Source organism: Notamacropus eugenii, chromosome 1, assembly GCF_028372415.1.
Source record: "Notamacropus eugenii isolate mMacEug1 chromosome 1, mMacEug1.pri_v2, whole genome shotgun sequence".
NCBI classification, from domain to species: domain Eukaryota; kingdom Metazoa; phylum Chordata; class Mammalia; order Diprotodontia; family Macropodidae; genus Notamacropus; species Notamacropus eugenii.
In genome coordinates, this window is record NC_092872.1 from 484248077 (window position 1) to 484264777 (window position 16701).

The 16701-nt window shown below is 35.0% G+C and overlaps 1 protein-coding gene across 4 annotated transcripts in view; it reads right to left on the reverse strand.

Annotated features, from left to right (window-relative positions):
- Positions 1 to 16701, reverse strand: part of SETX (senataxin) — a 90811-nt gene that overhangs the window by 5521 nt on the left and 68589 nt on the right. For all 4 annotated transcript variants that reach the window (XM_072632780.1, XM_072632781.1, XM_072632778.1 and 1 more), the window contains 11 exons: positions 15125 to 15281; positions 14380 to 14481; positions 14077 to 14192; positions 13689 to 13760; positions 11559 to 11708; positions 10675 to 10782; positions 9103 to 9290; positions 8717 to 8809; positions 5132 to 5296; positions 2548 to 2646; positions 1462 to 1549 (listed from right to left, as the gene is read on the reverse strand). In XM_072632780.1, coding sequence (XP_072488881.1) covers positions 1462 to 1549; positions 2548 to 2646; positions 5132 to 5296; positions 8717 to 8809; positions 9103 to 9290; positions 10675 to 10782; positions 11559 to 11708; positions 13689 to 13760; positions 14077 to 14192; positions 14380 to 14481; positions 15125 to 15281 — 1338 coding nt within the window. The remainder of the gene's footprint in view (positions 1 to 1461; positions 1550 to 2547; positions 2647 to 5131; positions 5297 to 8716; positions 8810 to 9102; positions 9291 to 10674; positions 10783 to 11558; positions 11709 to 13688; positions 13761 to 14076; positions 14193 to 14379; positions 14482 to 15124; positions 15282 to 16701) is intronic.

The window sequence follows — 16701 nt, forward strand, 5'->3', positions numbered from 1 at the left end:
TTTCCAAGTCATCTCACTTCTTGGCAAGGCTACAAAGTCTAAAAAGTTAAATCATTAAGAAATGTTAGGGAGAAAAAAGGGGAAAAGGGGGTCGAGAAAAGAGAATTCTTGAAAGGAATGGTATTGTCTGAATGTCATATATAGCAATGAAATGGAGTATACATACCCCATATGAGGTTTATTAGCCTGTGCTTATAAAGTGAGTTTTTCTGTATTACTCATTATAGAGCTTGGGGAAAGGTTTCCACAGATTTTTATCCTGTAGGAAGGTCATAAACTGTATGTGATCCACACAGTTAGAAATGTAGCTCTTACCTTTTTGCTTTTTACCTAAGTTTTGTTAAGTAATGCAATCCTACAACCTCAAGAACAATTTTATCAATAAATTACTGACCTTGGCTCCCCCATGTAATTTCTGCTTCTATCATTTTCTTTATGGGAAAATGGAATATCTGAATGTAAAAAAGACTGAAAATGAATTCCAAAAGTCCAGATTACAATTGAGGATGTATGCTTCATGCTTTGTTCCCCACTATTCTTAGACTTAACTAAGTTAATGTTAATTAACTTAAGTTTAAGTAAAGTTAATTCTTAAGTCATATCTATTTAAGCAGCATAATGGCAAGAGCATTTGTAATGAAAGGACCTGGCTCAAATCTTCTTCACTCCATTACTCACTATAACCACAGGCAAGTCTCTTCCCCTCTCGATGTCTCAGTTTCCTCCTCTGTAAGATGAGGGTGCTCAACTAGTTGATATCTAAAGTCCCTTTGAATTGTAAATCCTATCCTTCTACATGGTTTTTGAGTTAAAGAACAAATATAGTACTTGGATGCCCTCTAGTGGAAATTTTAAAAATTCTAGAGCCTAAGATGTTACTATTTTTCTGCAAATTCAATTAAACTACTAATTTAAGAAAATCAGCGGCAATCATATTATTTAGAAAAGAGAAAACTGTCAAAAGAAGGTTTATTATTTGTCCACTGTCACCTCAAACTAAGGAAAAACATCACCAATGGACAGCCAGTAGGGCTGACTTCCAAAATAATAACGTAATAAATGAACAAATAAAGTAATAAAATAATGAAGTAGGGAAGAGAAAAACAAAGACACACTTAACTTTCTCCCTCTCCTAACCCGCACTTTTGCAGTATCTTGGGACTGAGCTAGAAAGATCAATAGTTAAAAACAGAACAAGCATGCTGGGACACGTGGGAGACAGAAAAAATGGATAGTTCTATATGGGAAACTGGAAGGAACAACAGAGAGAAGCACTCTTTGCTTATGAACCCAAAAAATGGAATTCTACTTCTTGTTTCAGAAATAAATGAAATGACAGCTTATTAAAATTAACAGGAAAAAATCTGCAACAGACCTATCACTGAGCAGACACCAAAATAAGATACAGAAGAATTCTGGCAGAGATGTGAAGGAAGAAAAAAAGATAAGAAATGTACCTACCATTAACGTCCTCAAATGTCCAAGGATAAACAGACTATACTTGGCTCGAGTAATGGTTACATTCAATCTTTGCAAACTTGCCAGAAACCTAAAAAATGACACAAAATTAAATGTTCTTTCTAAAGAAGCAAACTTATATCAGTTAAAACAAGAACACAAGACTTCATGTTAGCATTTTTTGATGTTCCTTTGCTATATAGATTAAATGGGTTTTTACTTGCTCTGTCATATCAGGGATATATACAGAAAAGTGATTTCCTGTTTTTTACTGCTACTTTCCAATTCAGCCAACTCTGAATGTGATTTACCTATTACCTTTCAACTTTAAGTCTAAGTCAATCAGGAGACCAGAGACTATAAAGGTTCTGAGGCTTCAACATACTACATATATGAGACATAATTCATATACAGGCCTTTTAAATTCAGTATATTTAAAATCTTTTCTCCCTTTAATGATAATTTGGAAGCTGCTGAGATAGCACACAAGTGTTCTGGAAGGCAATATTATTAATTCCCAAAAAGGTAAAGTAGGAGGCAGTGGAAATCTATGCTTCCTACCAACATTCCAGATCAAAGTACTTTCATGATGACTGAGTGATACCACCTACTCATGTCAGAAAGCATTGTCACATGTCCTTAGACTCTTTAATAGCTGGACTAACAGTAAATAGACATCACACTTGAGGAAATGTGGCAACTAGAAATGAAGAGAAAAAAACCTGCATGCTAAGAAACAACCACATACCTCAAAAACAGCAATTACTGTTGCAAATATACTTAATCTACTTTGGTTTATCTTAAATTTACTTAATGAAGCAAAGAACAGATCCATATTGCAAAATGAAGTCAATATGAAAGATGTTGAAAGAAGTATCAGTGGATCTATTCCATTTCTTGAAAGAAACAAAATACACAGGAAGCTTTCATTTTTCATAACAAGCTTCAGAGTGGTAAAAGCAAACAATATTATTTTGAGTATTGAAGTTTTTTTAAATACAATGACAGATAAACTTTTAATAAGATAGTCTAATGCCCAGAAATAAAACTGGCCTCCAAAACACATAAAAAGAGAAAAGGAAGACATACCCAATTGAGCCTTGTGAAGCATTTGCTCTGACACACGTAACAATAACACAATCCTTCTGACGACCCTGGAACGCATCCACAGTGTCAACTTCACCTGGTCTATTTAAGAAGAAGAAAAATCTCATTATGGAAAAAAGTGTATACAAGGCAAAGGCACTCAACCAATAAGTTAAGAGTCTGGGGTTCTACTAGTTCTGTAAGTCTTCATGAATCCCTTAACTTCTCTGACTCATTTCCCTTATCTGTAAGATAAGAATAACAGGACCTGCTCTACCTACCTTGAGGCCTGCTGTGAAGCTCAAATGAAATAATACATACATTTTGTATTTTTGTCTCAACCTCTGACTTCCTTCTGTAGGGGTTGGCAAACTGGCCGGCTCATTGGTTTATGTATTGGTTGCTTTTGCACTACAATGGCAGAGTTCAATAGGATACCTATATGGAGATCTCAGCATTTCAAACTGCTGCTCACTGCACTACATATCACAGTGATATCACAGTGATGCAGGTGTAACTCTAAAGCAGAGTGCCTCACCTATTGTTGTGACGTTTTTTTTTTATTTCCAGTGTATAACCATCATATCAAAACAAGAGGTTGTGCTTCTAAGGTACAGCGGGGTGTGAATTAGTTTGTTACAGAATCAAACAACAAAGCATTGTGTTTATTATACAATGACACTATAAGTTTTGCTAAAAATAAGTCAATTTTACCAGATTAAGTACTCATCACAATATTCCCAACTCAGAGGAAAGCAATGGTCAGAAAGATTAGAAAATTTTAAACACAATAACTCATCAGCAAAATTTCTTGACAAAAATCGAAAAGAAAAGTAAAGCTGCAACCTATGTTCCAAGATGATTTACTTGTTAAGAAAGTAAGTTTGTTAAATCTCATTTGATTGCAGTAGCCAAAAAAATGTATCCAGAGAAAATGATCTGTTTAAGATTATTAGCCTTTCAGCTCAATTAAAATCATGTGCTCATGGATATCATGATATCAGTATATGGCAGTACCTATCTGTGTGAAAAGACATTTTTAAAGATTAAATATATAAAATCTCATTACAGATCAGCATTAGTAGAACATTTTACAAAAAATTTTGATGATAGGGAACATTAACTTTGAACCTCAATTAGGTGAAATGTTATCCCCCTCCCCCAATAATTCCATTCTTCTCCTTAGTAGACCTTTAGTTCCCCCCGCAAATTATAATGTATTATCATTATATTTTGAATTTTGTCAATAAAAATTGGTGGAAATTTGTTTTCTATTTTATTATATGAGTACAGTATCTACATAATATCTTCAGTTTTTCCTCGTGGACTACAAAACCCAAAAATTTATTACTTGGCCCTTTACAGAAAAAGCTGATCCTTGGTGTAAAGAATTCCCAATATGAAAACTCTCTCTACAGATACAGATGGGACAATTCATCTTTAGCATATAGTCTTAAAACACTGCCTGGGGGCACTGAGAAATGACTTGCCCCTGGCACAGAGCTAATATATGGAAAAGGCAAGATATGAACCCACGCTTTTCTAACCCTAAAGCCAGCCTCTAACCACTACTGTATACTTCCTTCCAACATATGCAAATACATTTCATAAACTGTGAAGTACTAAAAATGCCTTGTAAATTTGAGTACTTTATAATTAAATATGCATTATGTTTATATAAACAGTCAGCATCGTTAAGTAGCTAAAAGTGAGCCACACAATCTTAATATTTAATCCTCAACATCCCTATCAAAAGAAAGTGGTAGTAAAACATAATCTTGTTTTTATACACAAAGAAGTTGAAGCTCAAAGCAGTAAATATAGAAGTCAAAAACGACACAGGTGGGGAAGAGTATCATCTCCATAATTAAGGACACTTTGGGCATTATGTAAGTTTGCTTACAAAGACTAATATTGCATTAGGCCAGAAATTCAATTCAGATGTAGTTTTTACTCAAAGTTGCTATGCGTAAAGAGAATTTACCAAGTCCCTAAATAACAAGTCAGGGCTTCAGGGGTGGGGAGAGTGGGGCAGAATTCTTCATTTTTTTCCTATTTAACTATTGCATTCTCCACAACTACTATTTCAAGACTTTCTACATTTCTACATTATCCTCAGGTCTTTAAGCCCAATCCAGCTCCCCTGGATTTTAGCAGATGACTTCATCTATGAATTATTTAAAAATTGAGGGAGGTCACGCGATATGAATCGCCCCTTCAAGTTCTCTCCTCTTTACCTCAAACTTGCTCTGAACTTTACCAATTCTCTTCCTCCATTCTTGCCTCTAAAGTGTTCCTTGTCTACCTGACCAAAGTCAATCCAGCTACCTATAATCCTGATGTTACCATTTCTTACTATATATGGGACTCCAGTCTATCCATTATCCTCTATACTTCCCTGTGCCTACAGCTCTCTAAAACCCTAAAGAAAAAAAAAACCAAACAACTCAACCTTCTGCTTAACTCCCCTGTTATCCTGCCCTTCTTGAGATGCCATGCTTTTTCTGCCTTGCCCTCCCCTTTAGTCTTTTGCCATTTTTCTCAAAAGCAATATGGTATATTTGCTGTTTCCTTAAGCCCCTTTTACCTGTTTCTTTCAAATTCTTTGTCCAATTCCTGTTGAATCATCATCTTTTGTGCTTTGTAATGTGTGATTACACCGATGTTACGTATAGTAATATCTTTTCTTCTGTCTTTGATCAATTTAATTAATTCCATTACTAGTTTTATTTCTTGGACATTAATGTATGAGCTATATGAGGAAAAAACAACATAGAAAAATCACTGATATTCACTAGCTGTCAATTAAGTCCAGTTTATATAACTAATATAGTTCCATATTCTGGTGTTCAGAATCTCACTAAGTTTGAAATGGTTATCTGATAAAAATGACAATTGCTGATCATTAGTATTAGTAATCTGATTTACTATGAGTTATCTAACATTAAGCAAAATAAAAGCCAAGGTCTTTCCCTCTGAAAGATTTCCTGCTACCAACACCTGTCCAGGGTAGGACATGTTGCATGATTCAAGTACAAAGCAAGATCCATAAATGCTAAACTAGTTAATTGGTAGGCCATATAATAATATTGAAAGCTTTGAATGTAAACACTGAAGTCTCAACAATTTCTAAATGAATAAGATAACACTATTACAGAATATAATGAAAGACAATGAAAATCAATCTGTACTAATTAAATACTAAATAGAAGTTCAATAATCAGAATCAGATTTATCCAGCAATGTTATAGTCATTAGGCAATTAAAGAATAGTAATATCAACTTCTTTGACTGACAAAATCTGTCAGAAAAAAAGATCGGACAAAATTTCATTTGGTCATTTTGATCTTCAAAAAATAATGACAATTAATACCATTTTTTAAATTCTTCATTTTTTTATTCACCTCAGCACTCATTCAGAGCCTGACGCCTTACACATGATTAGAAAAAGAAATTTTGTTCTAATGAAAATGTGGGTCCTCAGAAAAGGTCTACTGAACAGAAATTATTTAACTATTTTGGTATAAGTGAGAGAACACGACTCAAAAAATATATGACAACATGTCCTGGCCAAAATAAAATTGTTTACTCAGGAAGGGCTATAGGCAATATGAGAGGTTCTGCCTATATTTAAGACTTTGGCTCTATAGCATCAGGTCTACCAGTATTCTAGAATGGTAGGAGTTAAAAGGAAGGCCAGGAAAGGACAAGGTAGCTCCCTAAAGGTGGGGACTTTTTTTTTTTTCCTTCAATTTCCATCCCCATTGTTTAACACAGTGCAATGTAAAAGAGTATATAGTAGGTACTTAAAAAAAAAAGTTTGCTCAACTGAAGTTGAGTCACAAATGCCCTTTTAACAATACCTTCCTAATAATCAGTTAAATCAGTTGTAACTTGTCTGACTTGAGATTGTTTATGGATTTAGGGAAGAAATATTTTCTAAAACCCTTCGCTTGCTTTCCTTAAGAAGATTAAAAGGAAGCTTGGAAATACTGCCTTGGAACTGGAAATACAGTAGACACAGTGATAAATGTAAGGGTATAAAGAAGAAAGAGATAAGTAGAAATAATTAAACAATATTGTGAGAACACAGAAATGCATATATATATATATATATTTCTATTATAGTCATTGTCTACCAAGGAACTGACAAGTTTATGTTTTGTCCTCACTCAGCTATATAAAGCTGAGGTCAAGACCAAGTTGCAAATCAGTGACAATAGCCTCATTTGCATGCTGTGATCTGAATGAATCTGCTGAATGTCATTCCTTCTCAGAGAGTAAGTCTAAGTATATATACAGGTAACTAGGCTTATGATAAAGGCACCTAAATCTAGGGGTTTGTTAGTAAACACCACGATTTCTATTTCCCTGAAGTATATGATCTTTATTAGTTGAAGTTTCCCAGACAATACCAAACAACCCTTATACTAGCTCAAGTGGGACACTACACCCATATCCTTGTCTACAAGGTGATGAACAATAATGCCCTGAGTCCTAGACACCTAACTGAGGAAAGGTATTATGATAAGGGGGAAGAATCTTATAGGACTAACAGTGAGGAAAACTAAAGCAGCTAAATGGTGCAGTGGATAGCACTGGAGTTGGAGTCAGAAAGTCTGGAGTTCAAGTCCAATAACTAGCTGCTTGTCACTTAACTTCTGGGAGAGTCAAGTGGATGGTGGTAGAACACTGCCAATTAGGGAACTCAGGAAAGGCTTCTTATAGTAGTTGGCACTTCAACTGAACCTTGAAGGCAGTTGAGGTTACAAAAGGTGGAAATATAGGTCAATGGGGAGAGCATTCCTGGCATGGGGGATATTTGTGCAAAAAGCACAGATACTGGAGATGGAATATCATGTACGTACCTAAATAAGTAGGTTTTTTGGCTGGAATATAGTGTGTGAGAGGCAGTAATGTCTAAGCAGACTAGGTTAAAAGCTAGAATATGAAGGGCTTTAAGTGTCAAATGAGGAGTTTATGTTTTATCCTAGAGGCAATGAAAACTGAAGCTTCTTGAGCAGGGAAGGAACATGGCCAGATTTGTGATGTGAAAATACCCATTTTTCAGCTGTTTGAAGGATGAATTGGAGAAGGGATTAACAGGATTCAAGGAGAGCAATTAAGAGGTTACTGTAATTGTCCTGGTGAGAAATGATAAGAATATAAATTAAGAGAGCTGTGATGTGAGTAGAGAGAAGGGGATGGATGCAAGACACAGAGGAAGTTAAATCCATAAAACTTGTCAATTGACCATGTTATAGGACAAAATAGGCAAGTTAAAAGAAGGATGCCAGGGGAAAAGATAATGAGTTTTGGACATACTGAATTAGACATGAGAGGAGAGCAAGATAAATAGGTTTGAAATTCACCTGCAGAGAGATAAGAGTTGAGCCCATGGGAGCTAACAAGCTCCCTGAGAAAAAAGAGAGGAGACTAAGACAAAGCCATTCATGGCAAGGCAGAGGGGTATAGGTAATAATCCTGCAAAGGAAACTGAGAATGGTCTTGCCATACAGGTAGAAGAAAATCACAACAGAACAACAACACAAAAACCCAGGAAGGAGAGCATACCCAAAAGTAAAAGGTACTTGACAGTGTTAAATGCAGCAGAAAGGTCAAGAAGAAAAAGAAAAATATTGGGCCTAGAGACACACAGAGCAGCCTTGGGAGGCCATTTGAAAATTTAGGATACATTTTGTGGGGACCAGATATAAAGTCCTCAAGCTTCATTAGCAAGAACAGATCTGCCTATTAAGGCTATGCACCTAGGTTTATCTACAGAGTATTACAGATATAGTGTCCTCTGAAAGGTCCTCTGAAGAAACACCTTAAGAATTCCTAAGTAGATTCTGGCAGCACAAAAGAACTGTCTACCTCTTCTTCTTGTACTTTAGTTGTTGCAACACTCCCCTGCTGTTATTGGGTCTCAGGAAAATCTTCTATTTACTTAAAAGGATAGTTAAAGTTAAGGGGAACAGTTCAGGGGGAAGTTACATAATGAGACAACAATTAGTTAAAATGGAGAAGCTATCAACTGGGACAGCTGAAAGCTCAATGTGACTCAGCATGATGCATGATGTGTGTGAGGGGCATTTTTAATATGATAAAATTTGAGGTAAAAGACATTCCAAGCCATATCCTGAACCAGAGGATTAAGAAAAGGACTTACTCATTTTCACGTCTCTCTGAACCATCTTCTACATCAAATACAAGGTAAGGCTGGAACGGCCAGTCTGATGTACATCGGCTCTCTTCAGTCAATCTATGAGCATTATCAATGAATATCAAAATATCATTCTATTAGCATTTATAAAAACAGATTTCAGAGGACTGATTTTCTTCTATAAAGGTGGGATATGCAGAGGTTAAAAACCGCCCTCCTTATATTCCACCAGAGTGCTCAGAATAGCAATCTAGATAATTGTTATAATTTATGAATTTCATAATGGCCTGAAATAGTAAAGAAATGTGAGTAAAATGCTTGAAATGTACTAACCTTTCGAAGCATCTAAACTCACAAGTAAAACATATCAACCACTAACAAACTGAACTAACCTGTTTGTTTTCAAAGTTTTGTTATAAATATAACTAGACGGGAAGAGACATATATCAGGATGCATCCTGTATTGAACTGTCAGCTGCAAAACAGGTGATCTACTGATCACATTCTGTTTCACTTGTTCTTCCAGGTGTTTGTATAATCGAGCCATCATTGACTGGTCATAGCCAAACTCCTGTGCTTTCTGCCAGGGAGAAAAGAAGTAATTCATTAGAATTAGTTTATTCTTCTTCACTAGCATAAAAAATATTTACTGGGAATCTAAAATGAGTTTCGTACACGTTAAGTTTTAGATACCTATGGAACATGAAATGAATAGCATGATTCTAAGTATTAAAATATCACAAACCCTCCCAAATCTCTGGAGAACCAAAACCCATCAGAAAAAGTAATCTTTATAAATCTCAGAAACTGTAACATTGTAAACTTTCAATTATTCAACAAAAGAATACCTGGAGCAAATTTTAAAATACAAAACAAGCATCCCCTAGTTAATGAGCAAACTTCTGGGCTGCTTCTCTATAAAATTTGTATGCACTGCTGAAATGCCAATATATTTTATTTTCAATCTGAGATACACACGAATATGAAGAGAAAATTTACAACCAAAACCATAAAAGTTTAATGACATCTATAAACAAAAACAGGAATGGCTACTTTCTGCCATTCAGATTATGTGAACTGCAACTCCAAATTGGAGGTACAAATTTATACTAATGACTAAATAAATTCTCTATATGAATAACTGATTTTATAATTCCCATGGCTTGTAGTTACAATCAATCTTAGAGAAACTGACTTCTTAGCTCATTTGGGGAATCAAATGATTTCTGAATCCAGAATATGGAATCAGGACCTGAACTTCATTCTGCTCCTAGAGGGAGAGGGAGGTAGAGCAGATGAATTTCTAACTGTGTACAGTCAAAGTGAATGCTGTCAGTCTTGGCCTTTTTTTTTTTTTTTTAAATCTACCACCTTTACTTTTACCAAGAGGAAGGGAAGAGAGGCAAATTTCTTACAAGGCTGGTAAATTGCCCTCTTGGTATCCTGAAGAACACAGGTATCTAAGTTAGACAAATAGTCTCAAAACAATTCAATATAACTTTTCCTTTGCTTTAAATCCTTGGCATATTTCTTTAAAATTCAACTACTAAAAATAAATCAGAGATAAATTGTTTTAAAAAAATTTGCTTAAAAAAACCCCAACATCAGTTTTCAAAAGAAAAAAAAAATTTGAGAAGTAGGAAAAAAGGCTATTTCCAACCATTCATTTCCCTGGTACTAATAAGTATATAAAGCTGGGAGTTCTTAAAATTCATATTTTAAAATATTAGAACAAAAGACACATTAAGATCAACTTTCTAAGCTAATTAAGATGCATTAATCAAACCAATCTTTTCAAACACTGCTTCTATGAGAAGCCAATCCTTTCCATCTTTCCTGATCCCCCAAAACTGTGTTTTTAAAAATTATCAGTTCAGTTATAACTACAAGATTTACCATGAACAAAGCCATTCCTAAAACCTTCTGTTTTAAGTTAACAAATAAATGGCTACAGAAATGCTTACCACAGAAATGACGGTGGGAGGGAGCTGTTTAGGATCTCCAACCAGAATAAGTTTGTTGCAGCGATGGATAAATGGAGTAAGTGTCTCAATCTCACAAGACTGCCCAGCCTTGGTAACCAAGAGAGAAGAATGTTTTTCAATCCATGTTTCTGTAGTTTTACTTACATGCAGTTTTTGAATTTCTAAGCATTCTAACTAAAAAGAAGTTTCACAGCTCTGCCCCAAATGTCTAGCAAAACAAGTATTTTCTGGGCTGAAAAGATTTTTCTAGTCTAAGTACTACTACTATAATTCAATTCAAATCAACAAATATTTAAGTACCTACTATGCTGAAGATACCACAGCTACTATATTCAAAAAGATAAGCAAGATAGCTTATCTACAGGTTAGAGACTTGGAGCTTATTTGGACACAGTTTAAAAACTTTTGCATCCATCCTTATCCTGGGAACTATTAAGCAGATACAGAGTGAAGGATAATATAAAACAGGCATGGAGCAGAGGAGAAAGAAATCTTTTTGTCCAGTTAGCTTAGGATACTACAGCAATGATGCCCTCATGAAGCAGTTAGCTTTGATTTGTTCCAAGACTACAACCCTGGCCAACCAGCATTGCAGATACATGTTGTTGGTCACAACAGGGGAGAGACAAAAAACTGTGGGTAGGTCTGAATAAATTAATCTCAACTATTGGGAAAGTAATTCAAAGGATAAGAAAATCATTGTTTTTATCTTCCTACACAAAAATAGCATGCATACAAAAGTAGGAAAGTACTACTGGCAAAAAACATATTTTAGCTACATTTCAGCAAGTCTCTTTTATCTGTTTTATTAATCATGACAATAAGGCAGTTATAATTATATAGCCTTGACTGGCTTCACTAACCTCATCAACAATGACACAACTGAAGGGAACACATCCTTGCCTACGAAAAGCAGACTCCAGCAGCAAACCACCACTTGTGCTCAGTGTACAGCAGATGATATGGGACTCTAGGATAATGCTACTCTGAGCTTCCTGTGGCCGTCCTCGAACCTAGGAGCACAATGAGAGACAACTTAATATAAAGTTGCAATTAATTCCTTTATTCAGTTATATCTGTTCTTAACAATAAAACAGCAACTTTGACCAATAATTAGTTCACCCCTAACCACAAATCTTGAGAGTAGCAGAAACAATCAAAGATTTCACAAATCACCGGAAAGAATACAGTATAAACATTATCAATACAGACTAAGGGATCATTGCTTGTGGCTTGATTCAGAGTAAGTTCTGTCAGAATAACTAGAGATTAAAAATGATAGTATCTATTTGTGATGAAAAGAGCCTGAGCAAAATTAGTTTGGGACTAAGTTTTAATTCGTATATTTTTGTATAATATCTTAACTCATATTTTTTTTGTAAAATGTCTTAGTTAAAAATATTTTATTTAGAGATCAAGTACATTACAAAATTCTGTAAACATTCTGCTTATAAAAAAAGCAGTATAAAACTTTGATCTGTCTATGTTATTCAGTAAGTCACAAGATACAAACAGAGCCAGGGAAGAAGAGGTAAGTTTCACAAAGGACTGAATTTGTAGTGTTCAAACTGAAAAGCCCTTTCTTCTTTTTTTACAGTCTGAATCTGAGTTTTCATCAGTGTAAGCACCATCTTGGCTTTGGAACTCCCTTGAGCAAAATAGATTAGCAACTTTAGTGTAATTTATAATCTTAAAGAGTTGCCTGAGTCACTGAGAGGTTAAAAGGCTTGACCAAGGTCAAGTGAATGCCAGAAATGGATCTGAACCCAGATCTTGCTCTCTAATACCAGATATTTGAACACAATGCCATGTTGCCTCTCAAAAACTTTTTTCTTATCAGAGATTAAGCCTAAACACACTAGAGGTTCTTCAAATGGATTGTCCTCTCAAATGGAATGAATTCATTTGTCCCTTCCACCTTTAAAACCTTTGACTTCTTAAAGACTCTATTTAAGTGCCACCCCTACATAAAGTCTTTCCTACTCCCTCTGATGTTTGTACTCTGCCCCTCCTAAAATTATCTTATATTTATCTGTGAATATTCTATATTGCCTGAGCCTTAAACTCAATTCACTCTGGAGCTCATAGATTGGACAGCAGGTCCCTGCCCACCTAGCACAGAGTGAATGTAAATACTAAATAGTAACTATTTCTCTTTTACCCAGGAACCCTTAGAGTCTTCCCCTCCCAGCTTGATTTTTTTTTGTAATTAAAAGGGGCCATCCCTTGAATAACTACTTAAAGAGGCCTATTGGAGTATCTCACTTAAAGTGAGAATATGACAAGACCTTGGCTTAAAAGAGCCAAGGTCTCACACTGCATCCTGGGCCATCTCCAGTCATACTGATGAATATCTGGCCACCGGACCCAGATGACTCTGGAGGAGAAAGTGAGGCTGGTGACTTTGCACAGCCCTGTCTCACTCAAATCAAAGTCAACTGTAAGTCATGTCATCATTTTGATGTCATGGTCCTCCTGTTCAAGAACAAAGGACAAACACAACAACTAAAGCTAGAAATGGCCCCCTTTTTTTGTTCTTTTCTGTTTCCTTATTCCTGTTTACATGTATCTCAAACTATGTGAACTGCTAAGAGAAACCACTGTTCTATTTTTTTCAAATTCTAAATTATAACCATCAACAAAAGCATTCAAATATAAAGAAAACTTTTAAAAGACTATACATCAAACCATAAATTTCAAATTATTTACAATGTATAAAGAAATGTACATTAATTTTATTTATTTTTCACTAATACTTCTTTCACTGATAAATATTCTGACCAATACTGTTTCTTACAGAATTAAAAAAGATACCAAAGTCCACTAAATAAAGGAGTGTAGGGACCTAGAACAAGGATGAAAGATATTCATTGACCTTTCTTAGAGTTGTTAGCTGGAGAGTGACGAAGTCATTCACATTACAGAGAAGATAAAAAATTAGTTATAATTCTGGTGACATTAAAGAAACTGACATAGGAGGTGGTATCCTTTACCTCTTTAATTTTAGAAGCAAGCTGCTGTCTTTCTTTGGAAAATCGGGCAATTTCCTCATCTAAATCTGATCTCTGAAAAACAGAAGTAACAACCACACCATTAAAGCTAAGAATTTATCCATTTTTTTGTTATAGATTTTAAACTTTCTTTAATGTAGTCAAAGCTACTTTAATGTCGTCAAATCAGGATTACTATTAACCTATCCCCCGCTTTAGCAATACAATTCAATTCATTCAACAAATTTAATTCAATTCACTATGAACTAAATTGAGCCAGTATTTTCCATTAATTACACTGGAACCTCAACACTTTATTTTTTACTGATCTGAAATGCTAACCACTTAATTGGCTTCTGCCTATCTGATGTATAGTTAAGACCGAATCTACCTTTTGCCCCTTTTCACATCGATCCAAAGCACGCTGGCGAGAAAGCTTGTCTAATTTAACATCCAGATGTTCCTTTCTCTCATGCATCTCTTGAACATGACTGGGCAAGTCCTTTTCTAAAATGGTAAAGGAAAAAAACAGACTTAATTAATACAATCGCTATGGTTTAAACAACATAATCAAAAAAATTCTAACTGGTAACTTCAAAGTTCCAAGAGAGTGTCAATTATATTTCAAGTCCAAGTCATGCACAGTATAATAAAATGAGTGGGGAAAGCCATATAAGCCTAGGCTCATACTTACTCATTCTGTGGTTAACTTGGCTATCCAAGCTGAATTTTAGGACTTCATTATTAATAGATTTTTCTGGGCCCAGTCGCACTAAATTTATATCTCCACAATTTCCTGTATATAAAAATTACACAGGACGATCAATGAGGAAAATTGTTGACTAATCCCTCCATTCTTCTCCCTCCCTCTATTTTTGACAGTAAAAATCTACCCTTCTTTAATGAGAATGAAAAGAAAGTATGATTTCTAGATTCTAAGGCTGAACGTTTTAGAAAATGATTAATATTTAACCCACAAGGAGTTTGGTTTATAAAAGTATTTTATTCACATTGGATAACCTGTTCTATCTGCCAAATTTAACTACATTCCCAATCTCAAATATTCAGAGTTGACTTAGACATTTATCTTCTAATTGCTATCTTAACCTGACATCATCAAATTTCAACTATCAGAGTGTGGATAAATATTATCTGCAACAAGTTTTGCTCCCACGTTGGTTTCCCCTATGTTGGTTTTCTTATGTTACCTTCCTTGGCTATCAGTCTAAAATTTGGAGAAAACCGCTTATAAGTGTCACAAGCAACCACAAAATATAAATTATTTAGGAATTATTCAGTACTGTTTCCTTCCATTAGATGACTGTTAAGATTACTGAATAAGGACTAGGTCCCCAATAGAGTCTGACTTAATGAACAATCACACATTTCTCCTTCAAAAGAGCCCACGTTAGACATCTAAAATAACAAAAGGACCATACCCAAGGGATTCCTCTTGTCTTGGCATTTTTCTTTAAATTCAAGGATGATTTTTTTCATAAGTTCATCAACAGCTGCATTAGAGGGTGCACATACAAGAACACGATTTCGTTTGATTTTGGCATTCAAGTTTTCATCTGAATCTCCTTTCCTTGGTTTCTACAGATTTCCCAAAGAAAAGATATGAGTTCTACTTTGCAATGTAAAGCTTAAGCTATGTCTTGAGTCCAAACTATATTTGCCATTTCATATTTAAAGGTCACAAACAACAAAATTTTCTAGTCTGATATTGGACAGCCTCAACTCTATAGATAATAAGTTTATTTTTGATAAGTTGAAACAGAAACCCCTAGATAATTCATTTGTTCACTCATTCATCGACAAACAAATTATGGCATTACTGTGTACAAAACACTGTTATCAGGCAGAAAATAAAAGAAACAAGTTTAGATAAAACAGTCCCTGCCCTCATAAAGTTTACAGTCTGGAAAAATCATAATATAGTATCTTTTTAAAGGGGGAGAAGGAACTGGGGATTCTTGTTAGTCAGCAATGCAGAAAAATTTTCTTTTTACTGGTAGAAATTTTAACTGATCAACCAATAAGTATTTATTAAATGATTACTATATGTGGTATGTTTCATGCTAGGTGCTAAGGTTACAAAGGTATGAAACAATCTGCTCTCAAGGAGTTTACATTCTCTCAAGGGCAACAATATGTAAGTACCTAAGCATATAAATATAAGGTAGTTAATACAACATAGTCAAGAAGGAAAGGCATTACTTGTTGGGGGGAACAAGAAAGACTACAGAAGGTGACAGTTCGAACTGCATCTTGAAGGAAGTGAGGAATTTTATGAATCAAATCTAAGAAGAAAGTACATTCAAACATGAGAAACAGCCAGCACAAAGTCCTGGAAATAGGAATTATCATGTCGTGTGAAAAACAGAAAGCCAGTCAGTTTGGCTAGATCAGAGAATGTAGGAAAGGGAATAATACATAATGAGCTTGGATAGCGTAAGGCCTAGTTGTGAAGGACTTTAAAACTCAAATAAAAGAGTTTATATTTGATCCAAAAGGCAATAGGGAGCCCTGGGAGTTTACTGAGTACGTAAGAGACCTGGTCAGACTTATACTATAGGAAATTCACTTGTGCAGAAGAAGAAAGAAGGGGCAGGATAGGAAAGATGCTACAGAGGTAGAAAAAGTAAAATTTGTCAACTGATTAAATATGTGATGTGAGGAAGAGAAAAAAGTTGAAGAAGCTGAGGTAATGAAATGAAGTTACTACTAGAAGAACGGTGGTACCTTTCAAAGAAGGAAGGTTGTTAGAGGAGAGGATTCAGAGAGAAAGATAGAAAGGTTTTTTTGATCATGTTGGGTTTAAGAAATCTATGCGACATCCATTTTGAAATATCCAAAAAGCAGTTGGTGATTCAAGGCTAAAGTTCAGGAAAGAGACTCAGGCTGGATGATCTGTATAAAGGTTACAATTGAAGCCATGAAAATTGACGAGATCCCTAAGGAAGAAGGGAGGGAAAAGAGAACCTATGGCCTGGGTATATTCACAGTTAGGGAG